The sequence below is a fragment of the Grampus griseus genome (assembly GCF_964374135.1).
Source record: "Grampus griseus genome assembly, chromosome: 1".
Lineage (NCBI taxonomy): Eukaryota > Metazoa > Chordata > Mammalia > Artiodactyla > Delphinidae > Grampus > Grampus griseus.
In genome coordinates, this window is record NC_139017.1 from 76,179,127 (window position 1) to 76,196,719 (window position 17,593).

General features: G+C 42.1%; 1 protein-coding gene across 5 annotated transcripts; it reads left to right on the top strand.

The window, feature by feature from the left end:
- The first annotated feature begins 2,363 nt into the window (after positions 1 to 2,363).
- On the top strand, positions 2,364 to 6,680 carry HJV (hemojuvelin BMP co-receptor). Of its 5 annotated transcripts, XM_082676953.1 has the most exons (4): positions 2,364 to 2,513; positions 3,784 to 3,970; positions 4,385 to 4,947; positions 5,448 to 6,680. In XM_082676953.1, the coding sequence occupies exons 2-4, from the start codon at positions 3,874 to 3,876 to the stop codon at positions 6,069 to 6,071; spliced, it is 1,284 nt and encodes a 427-aa protein (XP_082533079.1). In that variant the 5' UTR covers positions 2,364 to 2,513; positions 3,784 to 3,873; the 3' UTR covers positions 6,072 to 6,680. The 5 variants fall into 5 exon arrangements, with proteins under 5 accessions (XP_082533079.1, XP_082533080.1, XP_082533081.1 ...); XM_082676954.1 differs by lacking the exon at positions 3,784 to 3,970; XM_082676955.1 differs by lacking the exon at positions 3,784 to 3,970 and having other exon boundaries at positions 4,385 to 4,421.
- The last annotated feature ends 10,913 nt before the right edge of the window (positions 6,681 to 17,593 follow it).

A 17,593-nucleotide genomic window follows, 5' to 3' on the forward strand; every position in this document is an offset into this window, starting at 1 on the left:
TTCTCTTTTAGGCTATAGGTTTCCCCTCCATCTTCGTCTTTTTTTTTTTTTCCCCCAATTTATTTGTTGAAGAGCCCAGGTCATTTGTTCTGAAGAGTATGCCCATAGTCTGGATTTGCACCTCTGAGGTATCATTTTATGTCTCCTGTATTCCTTCTAAATAAGTAGTAAGCTAACTACCGGTTGATCAGATTCAGACCGAAGGGGTTGTTTTTTTTTTTGCAGGACTACTTCATAGGTGGAATTGTGTACTCCACCTATGATCAGAAGGACATGCTTGTCTCTCCTTTTGTGATGGATAACAGCTATCATTGATCATTGACTAGATACATTAATTCATTAGGAGTTACAAAATGCTGATATTATAAAATGCCATTCCTTCTTCACTCATTTGCTAGAAAACTTCTATAAAGAAAAAATTTCCCCTCATCTTGTGTTCCCACAGAAAAAATAGGATAAATGCTTACTGCTTTCCAGTTTCAACATAATGAATTAGTTGTTCCCCTAGCATTCTCCAACAATGACCAATGAGTTTGTATGTTTAAGAATCACTGTAAACTCATAGATTTAAACAAACCTGATATGTTTAGATCCACTGCATATAGTATCCATTTTGACACTCAAATTGTCCCATCTTTGGCCAGTGGGTACTGTTCTAGTTGCTTCTGAGTCCTTTTGATAGAATTCTAACCGTTTTTGAAAACTTCCTTGCTTATCTTGGACAATTCCTGCCCCATACCTGAAATTAGCCATTTCTCCAAGGAGTTCCTTTTAGTGTGAAATGGTATTGAGATAGCTCAGATTGGACACCAGGGGTGTTCATTGCTACTGGGTTATTGTTTCTAGGCCTTTTCAGGATAAAGTTAGAATATGTTTCAGGATAAAATACACCATGAGCTCTGTATAACTATGAGTATATACCATGTATAAGAGTATAACTATGAGTTATACTTCCAATTTAAATTCAGAATATAGAATTTTTACTTAACTTCATCCATCATAAATCTTTATCTCTTTATTCTACATCAAAAATCCTGGTTCACAAAGACACTAACATTATTACTCATTTGTTTTATCCCACAATACACCCACAATACTTTCAAAATAACAATACCAACACTACCACCAACAATATGACTACCTAAAATGTTTTTGCACTTCTTTTTGTCCTTAGAGCATATCCCACTTGGGATGTCATAGTCAAATTATTGTGTTTTAAAATCATTTGGATAGTTTGGTTGTGGTCATTTTACATTTTTATAATAAAAGTCCTTGTGATATGGCTTCATGTGGTGGAGAGAAAATTTTTCAGATCTATATGTATAAAAAAGAGAAGAGTACTCTGTGGACTTCTAAATTCTGAATTAAATGTAGAGTAACTTAAGATGCTTTAATGACAGTATTTGGAATCAGTCCTTCTGTTAATTTCACTTGGCAAGTACTAAGAGATGATGATCCCTGGTGCCTATGGCTGCAAAAATACGACATGGCTAAATTCCTTGGTTGCGATATCTTAAAAGGTCACTAGATTATGCTACTTCACAAAAGTATCTTTCTGAATCTCTTTTTCTCTCAGTTTATCTCTCCAAGTTCTTCTTCCCTGTGGATTACTAACCTTCAAAAAATTCTGTCCCCATTCCTTCTTCTTCTCTTTGCCTTTGCTAGCTTCCTCCCCAGAAACTCAGGAGCTTATATGTTTGTGTGTATACTTGGGAAGAGGAATTGCTACATAAACTAGGGAGTGAGAATGGAGGAGGTAGGGGGATAGACAGCTGCAAGGATCTGAGCTGGTAGACTGAAACAAACCCTCATCCTAAACAACTCAGAGCTCAGATTTCTTCTTTAGACAGCTGGCTTTTCTAGTCTCGAAATCTCTACAAAAATGGGGGAGGGGCTGTGAACTACCTCTGCTATGCACCTTATTTAAAGTCAGCTACCTCCTAGATATGTTCTGTAGAAACTAAACGCAATATTCAGTACAGCAGGGATGAGGGTGGTGAATGAAATGCATACAGTTGTCCACTCTAATTTTTAAAGGCCAGGAGCTCATTACTGACAATGCTGAAGGGCTGCCTGCAGTAGGCAGTGACTAGAATCATATAAGCTCGAACTGGATATCTGACTTGCTTGTCATATTTCTGTCCTCCCACCCGCACTTGGCACCCTATTCTCCATATTGTTTCTAATCCTACCCTCCCCACTCCCCCCACTCCAACACCCTACCCCCACCAATGCTCCTGGAATCTTGGACTTCGCTATTTTTAAAACAGTCAACTCAGTAGCCACCTCCCTCCCCTGCTCAGCTGTCCAGTACTCCAGCCAGCCATATACTCCCCCTCCCCCCCACACCAGATCTTCTCTGGTTCCCTGACCTCAGTGAGATTGCAGCCGGTCTGGGGACCTAGGGGAGACATGGAGAAAGAGACGGGGGATCCCCTGGCTGGAGCTGACTGACAGTAGACAGTCATGGCTGGAGAATTGGATATCAGACTAATGTTTGACCTCTGGAAACAGTAAGTCAAAATGAAACTGCAATTCCTCTAATAAGCTTTTGGAGTTAGAATTGAAGTTAGAATTTCATAAAATTACAAAATCTACTTGGATGTCTCTGGTCCAAAAGCTAGGATCTCTCCCATACCAAGGTGCCCCAATCTCCATTTCTCCTTCTGTCTTATTTCTTTCTGGCCTCTGGCCATTAGAAATTTAAACCTCCGTCTCTCCTCTGAGAGTCAGCTCTCTTCTTATCTTGTTACCTCAAGACTTCTGATGAAGTCTCCTTTAATATGTGTCCCACATTTCCTATTCTGTGGTTTTCTCACCAAGGCCAAATTTAGCCTGAGATGATTAGCCACTGATACTCTTCTACCCTGCTCCTACACAGCAGTGCCCAAGGCTGGGGGTTACTCCTCATTGTAAATGATTTCTCCCCACAACTCTAGTCCCATCATCCTGTTCTTCCTCCTGCATGACTCTCCCTCAATCGTATCCTTATCCCAGGAGAGGGTAGTTTGGCAAAAGGGAGTTAGCCCCTCCCCAAGCTCTGTTCTCATCAAAAGATTGAGAACTTCTAAACTTGCAAGGTAAGGTTAATGGAAAGAGTGGTTCTTCAGTGAGGTTTGGAAAAATACAAGAAGAAATGTTGACTTACAAACAAATATTTATTTGCATGCTTGGCTTGCATCCCATTATCCCCTGAGAGAGAGGGATTATAATTTTTGCTCTCTAGAGTAGATGAAAGAGACTGGTTCCCTTTTCATTTGAATACTGACGTTCCAGAGAACAGGGATGGTTATACCACCCTTACCCCTTCTCGCTGAAAATTCTGACACAAAGGAGGAAAATAAATGAATGACCTCTGGAAGGTGTCCCCTCCTGATAGGGAAGGGCAAATAAGAGGTATGTTTCTGAAGCATTTTCAGATCCTAATTCTGTTGGGGAGCCCACTAGTATGATTGAGATCTGATCTATCCACATGATTCCTCCTTTTTTGACATTTCTGCTGTTTGGTAGCTCAGAATGGGGCAATACAGTGGACTCTGCCCCCCTGAGTTCACTCAACCTTTCTTCCACCCCCACCTAGGGGTATTGCATAAGGGACCTGAAAGTGGCCACAAGAGCAGGGCACAGAGGCTTAACAGCCTCGCTTTTAGTTCAGGGAGCCCCATTCTCCCCAAACTCCAGTCTGCTCATCTTTTTCCTGATCTCCCGAGATCCTCTTCACACGATTCTGAACAATCTTCAACTCTTCTCTTTCCCCATGCCCAGCCAAATCTCTTTTTTCAGTCCCTTACAGGACGTCCGGTCAAAATTCACTAGGTAGGAGGGTCACCAGCTGGAAAGAACCGGAACCTGGGGGGACCTGGCTGGATAGGTATGGGGGATCCAGGCCAGTCCCCTAGTCCCTGGTGCCCCCATGGCAGTCCCCCAACTCTAAGCATTCTCACTCTCCTGCTGCTCCTCTGTGGACATGGTAAGGAAGGGTTAGATAAGGGTTTGGGGAATCTAGGGGGTAGGCTGCTATGTAAGGGTGGGCATGTGAGCTTGGGTGAGTGAGAAGAGATGGGTGCTGAGGAATTCCAGTCACTCGCCCCACTCTCAGATAGGTATATTTTATTCTCCATTCAACTTGGGGAAGGGCACTGGGAAAGCCCTTGATCCACAGGGAGAATAGATCTAGCAGGGCTTACACATGTTTAGCAAGATTGAAAGAGGACAAGACTAGAAAGCTGGGGGGCTGGGGGCTCGCGGCTGCGCACTGGGGACTGTGGAAGGCTCTCAGTTGGGTTTTAGGACCGGCTGGAATCCCCTGATGAGGTTTGGGAGAGTTATGGTTGAGCGGGGATCTGGGGACCATCTCACAATCCTCTCTCCCTTCCGTCCTCAGCTCATTCTCAGTGCAAGATCCTCCGCTGCAATGCTGAGTATGTATCTTCCACTCTGAGCCTTAGAGGTGGGGGTTCACCAGGAGCCCTTCGAGGAGGAGGCCGGGGTGGAGGGGTGGGCTCCAGCGGCCTCTGCCGAGCCCTCCGCTCCTACGCGCTCTGCACTCGGCGCACGGCCCGCACCTGCCGCGGGGACCTCGCCTTCCATTCTGCTGTGCACGGCATCGAAGACCTGATGATCCAGCACAACTGCTCCCGCCAGGGCCCCACGGCCCCTCCCCCACCCCGGGGCCCAGCCCTTCCAGGCGCAGGCCCGGTGCGCTCCTCTGGTCCCCCAGCCCCGGACCCCTGTGACTATGAAGGCCGGTTTTTCCGGCTGAACGGTCAGCCCCCAGGCTTCTTGCATTGCGCCTCCTTCGGGGACCCTCACGTGCGCAGCTTCCATCACCACTTTCACACGTGCCGTGTCCAAGGAGCTTGGCCCTTGCTGGATAATGACTTCCTTTTTGTCCAGGCCACCAGCTCCCCCGTGGCATCGGGGGCCAACGCCACCACCACCCGGAAGGTCAGGGACTCAATTGCTCCTCCAGATCCTCCCAGGGTCACCTCAGGGTACCACTCCCATGCCGTTCCCACTATTTCTCAGCAATGCTCCCTATTCCCTTTCCTCCTCAACCGCTCTCACATCTTGAATCACTCCCTCCTACCAAACACTCGCTCCTGTAAATCACTTTCCCTCAGTGGGAATTTCATGCCAATGCAGAAAACACTGAAGAGAAATTTGAAAAGAGGAAAGTTGAGGAGCCCTGGGTTGAGGAGTTACAGAAAGGAAACTTTTCCTTCTCCTGTGGGAGTTTCCGAGGTTGAGACCAAATAAGAAAGAGAGGGGTTAAGCAGGGATAAAGCAATATTGGAACATAAAGAAGGGATCAAGGAGTGAGAACCATGATAAGCCTTTCATCTCTGCTGGGATCAGATCCCTGACTATGTAATGAGGCCTGACTGGTGGAAGCGGGTAGGATGCACTGAGCCCAAAATAAACTGTTTTCCCTCTTGCCCTCACAGCTCACCATTATATTTAAGAACATGCAGGAATGCATTGATCAGAAGGTCTACCAGGCTGAGGTGGACAATCTTCCCGCAGCCTTTGAAGATGGTTCTATCAATGGAGGTGACCGACCTGGGGGCTCAAGTTTATCCATTCGAACTGCTAACCCTGGGAGCCATGTGGAGATCCGAGCTGCCTACATTGGCACAACTATAATCATTCGGCAGACAGCTGGGCAGCTCTCCTTCTCCATCAAAGTAGCAGAGGATGTGGCCAGGGCCTTCTCAGCTGAGCAGGACTTGCAGCTCTGCGTTGGGGGATGCCCTCCAAGTCAGCGACTCTCACGCTCAGAGCGCAGTTGTCGGGGAGCTATAACCATTGATACTGCCAGACAGCTGTGCAAGGAAGGGCTGCCAGTTGAAGACGCTTACTTCCATTCCTGTGTCTTTGATGTTTTAATCTCTGGTGACCCCAACTTTACTGTGGCAGCGCAGGCAGCTCTGGAGGACGCCCGAGCCTTCCTGCCGGACTTGGAAAAACTGCACCTCTTCCCCTCGGATGCTGGGGTTCCTCTTTCCTCAGCAACCCTCCTAGCCCCACTCCTCTCTGGGGTCTTTGTTCTGTGGCTTTGCATTCAATAACTAGGCCAGCAATCTCATGACTGGTTTAGAAGTGATTTGTGGATAGAGATTGGCAAGGAAGAACGTAAAGAATCACTGAAGGAAATAGTGGGGACTAAGAGACACGTGAAACAATGACATTTATCCAGAGTGAGAGAGGCTGCAGTCCAGGGTTGAAATGATCACAGAGGGAGGATTCTGTGCAAGGTTTCTGCATTCCAGACCTCAGTAGGGGCTCTTCACTAATTTTCCCAGTCTTGTTTATAGTAAGCAAATTGTTCCAGTCCATCTACTCCTGAGATCACCCCTACAAGCTTAGAGGTTATGGGGTCCTGACCATCAGTAGAAAACTTAAGCGTTCAGACTTTTAATAGAGAAGAACTGAAAGAGAAAGAGGTGATCATTACCCATCAGAAACTCAAAATCTAATGATATTTTCTCTTGGAAGGTGGAAAGAGGAGGAAATGATAAGGAGAAGAGTCTATTCGATAAGAATATGTGGGTAAGATGTGTTCTGCTTTCTTGGTTCAGAGATGAAGTGGGGGTTGTCTGGATTTTTGGTGAAGGGAATCTCTGTCTTTGGAGAATAGCACAGATAGGAAAGAAGCTATCATCCCCACCCCTAACTAATCCGTTATTAAAGTTATGAATTCTTCACATTTATTGCCTATGTTGAATCTCTTTACAGACGCTTAAGATGGCATAAAGACAATGTGTTCACTCCACTGAAAGAGGGCTCAGAAGTATCAGATATTGTTTCTGCCCTCAGGAAGTTTACAGGCTATTAGGGAGACAAAACTGATTCACGTGAAGGAGTGATGAGAGTGTAATTATTCACTAAATTCTATGGTACTATGAATCCAAATGGGAAGATGGTTGATGAGAACTCAAGATATAATAAGAGGTAGTAGAGGAGATGGGATTTGAAGTGATCTTTGAAGATCGGGTAGGATTTGAATTAAGAACCTTCTGGGCAATGGACACCATCTGGATTTATACATAGATTCATGATTCAGTGAGGAAATCAGCAAAACTCAAATGAAGTAGACAAGAAGTAATGGGATAGAAGGGTAGATGGACAGAGGAGAGATTATGAAGTGCCTTGAAAGTGGGGCCAAAGAGTTTAAATTCAATTAACAGCTAACATTTATTGAGAGCTTAAAACTTGCCAGGTAATGTTCTAAACACTTTTCTGGTTTTTTTTCAGCCATGCAGCATGGCTTAGTTCCCCAACCAGGGATTGGACCTGGGCCCGTGGCAGTGAAAGCGCCAAGTCTTAACCACTGGACCACCAGTGGTTCCCTAAACACTTTAAAATTATTAATTCATTTAATCCTCACAACTCTCTAAGGAAGGTAATATTCTTATCTCTATTTTTATACAAGGAAACTGAGGTACAGGAAGATTAAGCAACTTGCCCACAGTAATACAGCTAATAAATGGTAGAACTAGAGACTGAACCCAGGCAATTTGGCTCCAGAGACCTAACGAACTCTAAACCACAAAACAATGCTGTCAAGGAAACAGCCATTAAAGATTTTGGTTGTGGAACTTGGCAGGGAAGGGGAGCTGCAGGCAGTGGCTGCCACCACAAAAACTATTCTCTTCTTCTATCATATGAAACCCAAAAGGGAGAGCTGGAAAAGGGTGGGAAAGGCCCCAAATTGAAGGAATCTAGTTTGTAGAAGAAAAGACTGAAAATAGAAGCTGTTCTAGTTCAGGATGTTCGAAAGTAACAGTTCTGTTCTGAACAAAACTATGAAGGAGAGAACATTAACATTCAGTGTTGTCCCCCTGCTTCTGGTCTCAGTCTCCCCTTTAGGCACTCCATTATCTAAGGCCTGCCCTCCCTAACATAATTGTGTATTCACCCTGTCTCCTCCCTCTTCTCTCAGTCTCACCCACCTGACCAAACTCCCCCAGGATACACATACACACCAGCCATTGCTTACCAGACAGGGGGTCCTATCTGGGCTGCCATTTCAAAATTCTTTTGCAATTCTTCATCCTCTATTCCGGTCTCTCCACCTTCTCTAAGGACCATAGCCACTCTGCCATTCCCACAAAGCACAGTCTCTATAATTTTTTTCTATTTTGTTTTGGCCACGCCACGAGGCATGTGGGGTCTTAGTTCCCTGACCAGGGATGGCACCCACGCCCCCAGCAGTGGAAGCAGGAGTCTTAACCACTGGACCGCCAGGGAAGTCCCTATATGACCTTTAGCTAATCTAGAAAACAATCTGTTTTAATGGAAGAAAATTGGAGGAAACATATCCATTGCTGTCTTCACTTACAGATAACTTAGGCATTTTAACTCAAAACATCTTTTTTAGAAACTGCTCCTTATATTGGTTCTCTTAACTCAAAAGAGTACGTAACTTTGTCCCTCAGGTGTGGGAATTTCAAGTAAGTTAAGAAGAATTGCATAGCGAATTGGTGAGTGAGATTCTCTTATGGCACCTGTCATGCAACACTGCTTCCTTTGCCCAAACTTAGGTTAACCCTATTACCAATGGAGTATTTAAAAATGGGTAGCTCAAAATAAGCACATGAAAAGATGCTCAACATCATTACTCATTATGGAAATGCAAATCAAATTTTAAAAAAACAATAAGAAAACACTACACACCCATCAGAATGGCTAAAATTTAAAAGATTGACCATATCAAGTGTTGACAAATTGTGAAGCTCTCACATGCTACTGGTGGGAATGTAAAATAGTACAACTACTTTGTAAAATGGTTTGGCAGTTTTTTTTAAAGCATATACTTACCTTACAATCTAAACATTCCACTTCTAAGTATTGAAAGAAGAGAAATGATAACATGTGTCTGCACAATGACTTGCATACAATATCACTCAGCAATAAAATGAAATAAACTACTGATACACACAACAATATGAATTTCAAAATAAGAATGGAAGTGAAAGAAGCCAAACAACCACAAAAAAGACTACATACTGTATACTTCCATTTATATAAAATTATAGAAAGTGTAAACTAATATATAGTGACAGGAAAAAGATCAATGGTTGCCTGGCGATGGTCAGGGGGAGGGAGGGAGGGATGGTTTACAAAGACACATGAAGAAATTTTTTGGAGTAACATGTTCATTATCTTGATTGTGGCAGTGATTTCATTTCAAAAGCCATGAAAATATACACTTCAAATATGTGCAGTTCATCAAACATCCAGTATACCCATTAAATATGTAATTTAAAAAAATAGGTAGCCTGCATTTCCCTCTTCCTTTGGTGGATCAGTCAAAGGCTTAGAATGACCACAGTATAAAAAGGAAGATTAGAACAGAATTTCCTTCTTCTAGGAAAACACAGAAAAGAGGAGGATGATGGGAAAAGAGGAGGATGATGGGGAAAGGAAAGAGAATATTTAAATATTGTACACTCTCTCTTCTACTCCTATCACAAGGACCATATTCCTTCCTCCAGATTGTCTTTCTCCAGGTCAGAGATCACAGAAAGGACATTTTCTGGTTTAAAAACATCAACCCTGTGCCTCATTTTGTCTTTCCACTTCATTTCACAGTCAGCAGATAGTACTGATGACTAAAAAGAATTACCCAGTGGGGATGGAGCAAACCTTCAGGAAAAAGAAAATTAATTTCTTAGATTATCTGATCTGTTGACCATTTGAGAGAAAATATTAATAAGTATTTGACAGAATTGGCATTTCAGACATAAACTGAGGATAGGTGCATAATAAACTAAATAAATTGCTTAAATAATTATAACTTCATAACAAACAAAGGGTTGTTCAGGACACAAAACAATCAAAATACACTACTTAGCTCCACAATTGATGCTATTTACACAGTGATGATAATGTAAACAATGACTACTGATTTGGCCCAAACCGTTATATAACTCTATAAGGAGGATGAGGTAGGAGGAACAGGAAGGTAGGGATACAATGTGATGTAAGATGCTTAAAATTTCAAATACTATAACAAAAAAAGAGCAGATATGTCTAATATTTCTAAATTAAGAAACAAAAGAAGAAACATATAATTTAGAAATATGAAGTAAATACCAGATGAAAAAGCTGAAATAACTGAAAGAGACTATCTCAGTGGAGTGAACTGAGGACTGCTGGGTTTTTGCATAAGCATCAAATATTATGTGATTTTTAACTACATTATGTTACATTATTTTGATTTTAAAAAGAGAGGGCATTTCCACCTTGGCCAGTCCTGAGCATTTCCCCTTAGCTTCTTATACTTGTGGATACCTCAACCATTTCTCAGGTCTACCCAACCCCCTTCTTACCCACTTCACTCCACCTTGTATACTTCATGGCAAGTTCCTTCCCACATTTCTTCTCAAGGAAACAGATAATTTCCATGGTCCAGTAATTACACGTTCTCAAAATCAGTGCCAAGAAACTGCACCAGCACTAAGGAAAGGAAGGAAGATAGAACATTAGAAAATAATAGGCCTTCCTCAATTTTTCTGCCTACTCCCACACCAAATTATTCATCATCCTCCTAATAGTTAATAAGAAGAAATAAGTTACATATGTTTTCTGAAGTAAAATTTGTGTGTGAATGGAGGGTGGGCTTTGAGAAAGTGAAAGAGAAATCAGGAAAGATAACTGGATTCTGCCTCCACTGCAGGGCTATTATGGAATCATTCTTTGCTACTGGTTCAATATTTTTAATATCAAAGGTTTTGTGTAATTGGTCTTTGACACAGCATTTCTACTTCTACCTATGAGGAACTAGTTAAGCTGGATTTTTTAAAAATATTAATCAGTCTCTTCATCCTGCCCTCCAACCCTGCCTCACCCCAGTGAAGAATCGAAAGGTCCTTTGCTGAAACTGTAGCACCTGGAACAGAAAATGTTCTGCCACGGTTTAATTTTCTCTTTATGGAGATCACTGTCCTGCATCTACCACGACCAAGCCTGGGGAGAATACCATCAGTGCTGGAGAAGAAGCCAAAACCAGAAGGATGAGCAATGGGATGGGCTAAATATGCTACATATTAGCTGATCAGGCTAAAATAATCCTCTACGGAGTGACTTTTACCCTTATCTAGAATTTTTGAAGCACCGAAACTATGCCAGGCCATAAGACAACATGGTTCCTATCTTTGGGAAACTCAGTTTAGTGGGAAGGAACAGACAAATAAACAGATAAATGATCAATATTCATAATATATATAAGTATGCCCAATATGCTGTTAGGAATACAAAGAAAGTGACAATTAAATCTGCTTGTAGAAATCAGAGAAATCGTTACAAAGGAGATGACTTTTTTTTTTTAAAGGATAAGAGATGCTCTAGTGGAAAGATTTTTGAGCCATAAATTAGATGAATTTTGTCCTAATTGCATGAAGTTAAAGTCACTTGAGCTCTCTACATTGCAATATTCCTTTCTACAAAATATCTGCCTGCCTATCTAGTGACAATCTAATGCTTGTGCAATTGCTTTATAATGCACATGTATATTTAGCTCTATGTACATTTGTAAAATGCTATTAACATAGAAAGTACTCTTAAATGGATAAAAAACAGAAAACTGTTTTCATATGTAATTTCTTCCTCTCAGTCACGAACATCATATTCCCTCCTCTGCTCCTTTCTCAGGATCAAAGAATCATCTGCGTCACTCAGGGGAGTGGTCTGGGTCAAGTTTCAGGTCTCAGAAAAGCTTCTGTATGGACTAAGGATCTCAATAGTACTTTAATTTATCCACTGGGTGGCAGGGCTGAGCCAACTGGATTACTGAATTGTGTAAGAAAGAATTTCTCAGAAAAGGGGAAGTTGGTTTAAGCACAAAATGTCCCATCTCTCTCATGTTTATAAACATCAACACAGTCCAAATTTCCCCCATAGAGAAATAAACCATCACCCCTCACCACTTCACCACCCTCACCACCCTTGCTCTATACATAATTGGGCCACAGGCCTTGAGGAGGGACTGGTTATGTTCAAGTATAGCAGAAGGAACTGAGATTGAGGTTTCTTATTGTTGATAAGAAACTATACTAGGTTCTGAATTAGTAACATATTCTACTCCAGAGACATATCCCAGTCTACCAATGCAGTTTATACTTAATAACATATTTTCTCTATGAAATGTACTCTGCTAGATGCTATGAAGAATAAAAAAATTAAAAAGACACAGATCCTGCTCTCTAGGAATTCATTACCTAGGAGAGAAAAGAAACTTTACATGTAAGTTCCATATGAGAAATATAAACAATGTGGAATGGAGTATTCAAAGAGAATGAAATCCTATCTGGTTACAAGGTGAGAGATGAGGGGATTTGGGAATCAGGAAAGGTTTCATACAGGAAAAGTCATTTGGCTGTCTACTGAAGAGTGGGTAGGATTTCAAAAAGTAGAGATGGGGAGGAAAGTCAGGCATTCCAGGCAGAGAGAAAAGCATAAACAAATGCGGAGAACGATATATTAGAGGAATACTGAGTACTCAGGTTTGGCTGATGTGTAGGGTACATTTCTGAGGAAGTAGAGAGAAATGAGACTGGAAAGTTTTGTTTAGGTCAATTTGTGAAGGCTTTAAATACCAGGTTGAAGCATTTGAATTTGATTCAGTAAGTGGTGGGTTTTGGAGCATCACAGGAACAGACAGGAACTCAATTGTGTTAGATTAAACTAGTCATGGTCTATAGATTATAGCAGAAAGATCAGCTAAAAGCTATTAAAATAATCTAGGCAAAAGTAACAAGGACATGAACCAGGGTGAATGCAGTGGAGTAAGAAATAAGAAATTCTAGAAACACTGGAAAGATGGCCTCTTCAGAATTGGGCAGTTGATTGAACGTGGGGAATGTCAGAGAGGAAGGAATTGAAGACAATTTCAGGACTTTATGCCTTGATAACCAGGGGAATAGATAATGGTCCCATTAAAAGAAACAAGGGTAAGAACTGAGGTTCAGCACGAGGGAAGATTATGAGCTCCATACTAGACAAGCTGAATTTGAGATGCCAACTGGAAATCTCAAAACGGGCTAGAGGTTTCCTTGAGTGATGTACAGATGGGCAAACTGAACAGCAAAGCTTGAAGACAGAAAAGGAGAGGGCCAAGGAGAAAAGCTTTCGGGGAGGTGGGTGGGGGTAGAGAAAAAAGGAATTGCTAACAAGGGAGAAAAAGGATAAAATCCAAAAGTCAAGATGAACGTTTAAATTTTAAAAGATGACAGTTTTCAAATTATATAGGAGTCAAGGGAAATAAGGCCTAAGAAACTACTCTGGTTTCCTCTGGAAAACTTTAAGAAAAGCATTTCAGTGTTAGCAGAAGCGAGACTACAAAGGGACAAGTTTAGCCAACAGAGAAAGCTGGTATAAGTTACTCTCTTAAGAAATTTGACAGTAAAGGAAAGAAAATATATGGGTGATAGCATGAGAGGGGGAAACAATTTTTTTTATATAATAAGGCAACTTTAAGAAATATGTCTGCAGTAGTTCTGAACAAATTAATTTACCTCCTCTCCCCATCTTTCCCTGAAGTTGGACAACTTCTACATCTCCATTCCTTCCTCAACATAGTAGAAAAATAGACCCCAATAAACACGAAATGTGGCTTCCAAATGAGGATTTTTTTTTGAGGTATAATTGCCATACAACATTATGTTAGTTTCAAGTGTACAACATAATGATTGGATATTTGAATATGTTGCAAAATGATCACTACAATTAGTCTAGTTAACATCTGTCACCATATATAGTTACAGAATTTTTTTTCTCGTGATGAGAACTTTTAAGATGTACCCTCTTAGCAACTTGCACATATGCAATACAGCATTATTAACTACGGTTGCCATGCTGTACATTACATCCCCATGACTTATTTATGACTAGAAGTTTATACCTTTTGACTCCCTTCACCCATTTCACCCACCCCCCAACCCCCGGCAACCACCAATCTGTTCAGATGAAGTATTTTTTGATAATTAAAGCTAAACTGAAAAACAAGAACCCTTACAAAGCAAACTAGAGATAACACTCTAGATTAAGTATTAAGAATCCTGGGTTTGGAGAGTGGCTCCACCAGTTACTAGCTGTATGTCCTAGGGCAAGTCACTTAACTAAAATAAGGGAATAGTCTTTTTAAAAAAAGACTGCTAGAGTCCCCTTTAACTCTAACATTTTATGAGTCTTGCTTGAATCCTTTACAGTGAAGATCAAACAGGATACCATGTGTTAAAGCACTGAGAGGCAGGACAACACATTAGAAAGGGTGCCTATAGACAGATGTGGGTTCAACATCTTGCTCTATTTACAAAATCTGTGACTGCAGGCAAATTACTTAACCCTCTGAGCCTGACTTCATCAACCCTGAGTCACAGGGTTATTGTGAGAATTAAATGAAATAATCTACCCTTAAATCCTTTCTGGAACAAGATGACAGATGAACCTATAAATAAAATACTATTGAGCTAATTATGTAAAGGAACTGGTCCATTATAGGTGCTCAATAAATAGCCAAAAAGTCACTTTGAACTCTAAGTTCTCAGTTATCTATGACTTGGAGGCATACGCAAAGTTGGTCAGCCTCAAATGCCACACTCCCTTTATGTGCCTCTAAAATAATATTCCCTAGAGGAGAATGGAAAAGATAAGAGTAAAAGGGAATTTTACAGAGTGGAGATGACAGTAGCAATTAAAAGGAAAAAAGAAGGGGTTATTAGGAAACTTGAGTCTTTAGAGTCCTAAATGTTTATCACACCAGAGGTTAAAGAAAAGAGAAATGCAACCAGCTCCTTGTCTCTGATTGGCAGTTGAGCACTGAGGGCACTTCTCTTCATGAACGATTTGGCTTTACTCAACCATCTCCTGTAAAGCAAACAACAATCACCACTTGGTTTCCTATTGGCGCTGGGATTGAAGAGGGTGGGGAAGGAGCAGGTAAAGATGATCTAATTTGCAAAACTGGACTTAGCCCTCCTTTGCTGTTCCTTACTGGACCTGCCCCTTTTCTCTCTTGCACCCCACAAATGTTTGTACTCTGTTTTCAGGACAGCAGTTTACAAGATTTTTTCTTCTTTGGCACAGGAACTGAGAAAGAAGAATCAGAAGGCACATTTTCCTCAGAATACCAGGTTATAAGGTGAAAGGTTGTAAACAACTCTGCCAGGGGGGACTCCATTTCAGAACATGCTTTGGCTACAGGCCTGGTAGGCAGCAGCTGCTGCCAAAGTGAAATAGGTTTTTGGCATTTAAGGGAACCCAGTCGTAGCACAGCGCAAACAAGTGGTCTGTACCAAGTTTTGAAAGGGAAAGAAGAAACTGGAGCCCAAGAGAGGAACTTAGAGCAAAAGGGAATGGTATTATGGGGTTTTTTTAAAGTCAGAAGTTCACAGATGTGCCCAAATAAATATCAGCATTCCCTTTTCTCTAAGATGTCCCAAATCAACACCACCCTGGTCTATTACACTCACCTCTCCTCTCAGTCCCTCAAAATTTATGTAGTTACACATCACACACTGTTTAACAATATTGATTCATGTATTTCTTTGTAAACATTTTGATATTTCGTATTTATGTACTTTCATATCTATCAAGCTAAAAATTCTCTCAGAAGCTACAATTCAAAATTTTAAAATTACTTTAATGAGAGTCCCACCTTCCCTGCTCCAGATAACTCAATCAATACTGTTGACTGACTGAAAACAACTCAGGCCTTATTGCTTAACTTTCTTGAACAGGGTGCTGCCTCAAACCCACACACCCTAAGGATCAACATGTTCCCCTTTTTGTTCCTGGGGGCTGGTGCTGTGCGTGTGTGTGTGTTTTCCAGTAGTCTTGATGCCTGATTTTTGAGCTTGCTTGATGGTGGGGTTGAGCTGTAACTTGTTAGCCTTAGAGTGTCAACCCAGTTAGGGTGTGTGAGGAAGGAAAAAGGATTTTTCACAGCAATGAATAGCCATCTTTTTGCTGAGAGGGTAGGATTTCTGGATATTCTAATGCTTCTTATTTACTTCCCCATCTCAATCTTGGGAACATTGTCTTTCTCTTTCCAGCACAAGAAATGAAGTCATCTCCTGATTCCCCAACAAATGGGAGGGAATCAGGAATCAAAGCCAAGGGAGAAGAATCCCTGTTTCTCTGCACACAAGTTTTTCTTATTGCATTTATGAAAAATTTCTCAGGAGTCGGTTCCTAAGGCATCTCATGGCCAGCTAAGGAAAAGCCCATCTGACAGAGAGACAAATGACAACACAGGATGAAGAGTCAAGGCTTCTTTTAGCATGAATATATAGTGTGCTAGTGATCCTTCTGTTTTCTCTTCCCTTTCTCAACAATTTCTAAACAGCTTAGGGAAAAAAACAAAACACAACAAAATACGAAAAACTTTTCAAAGACAGGGGAATGCTTCTTTCAAACAGGAATACGGCCATCTTTCCTCGGACACTTTGGTTACAAACAAGAGAACTTTCTTGCTTTTAACTAATTTGAAGTCTGTGAGGAACACAGGCAGCAGATTTAGGGATGTACCTTTGATTTCGTAAGTTGGAGAGCAGACGAAGACAAGAAAGAGTTAAAGTAACAGCGGGGGGGAGTGAAAAGAGTGAAGCACCCTTGTTTTTTTTTCCTTTCCTGGAGAAGCGGGGAGTGAGAGATAATTAGAGCCTAAAAACACACTTTACTGAAGAGGTAATGAGGTAACTGGCGGAACATAAAGTGTTCCCCAACTTTGCAGTTAGGGACTGAAGAGGTGAGGGGATAAGCAAGAGAATGTGGACACGCCCGCACTGTTTCCGGTCCCAAGAACAGAGTGGAGGGCGCATGGGCTGAAACACACAACCCCGCGCCCGGGGGCTAGAAAGGGAGTGAAAAGGCGGATCAATCCCACATACTCGCTTTCCTGTGAGCGCTGAAGAGAGGTTAAAATTTTGTGACAAGCTCTTTTCCTTCCCACACATCAGGTTTTTTAGGGGGTGGGGTGAGGTGTTGTTTGTTGGTTTTTAAGAGGTGTGGGGCAACAGAAGGACAAAGGGGATGTTCCTGAACAGTAACAGCGGCACTCCCTGTCCTCCGCCCCGATCCTAAATTATTCTGGAACTCTGGGATTGTTTTTCACACGACTTGCGATTTGTGAGTCGGAAATAAACAGTTGCCTCTAAATTAACTGCATTGGCTGAGGCTAAGCACGAAATTCCCTCATAAGCACATTTTCCTTTTACCTCAAAACATCGCTGGCACCCCAAAAGTATCCTTCGAAGGACTCTGGCCTCGGATAAATTTTACGGGAAGCGAAGCATTCCTTCCTTTGGGCCCAAGGGAAGCCGCCCCACAGCCCCTCCACCCCACAGCCCCTCCGCCCCCTCCTCCTGGCCCTGCAGCGATGCACAACAACTATTTTCCCCGCCAGGAGCACACTGTGTCCACGCGCCGCTGCGACCTCACTGATTGGTCGGGCTCCTGGTAAACAAGGAACGGGCAGCCAATGGGAGGGCTGTGCACGAGGGCAGCACGAGCCTCCAGGCCAGCGCTCGCGTGGCCCTGCCTGCCGGGCTACTATATAGAGCAGTTTCCGGCTGTTAGTTGTAACTCT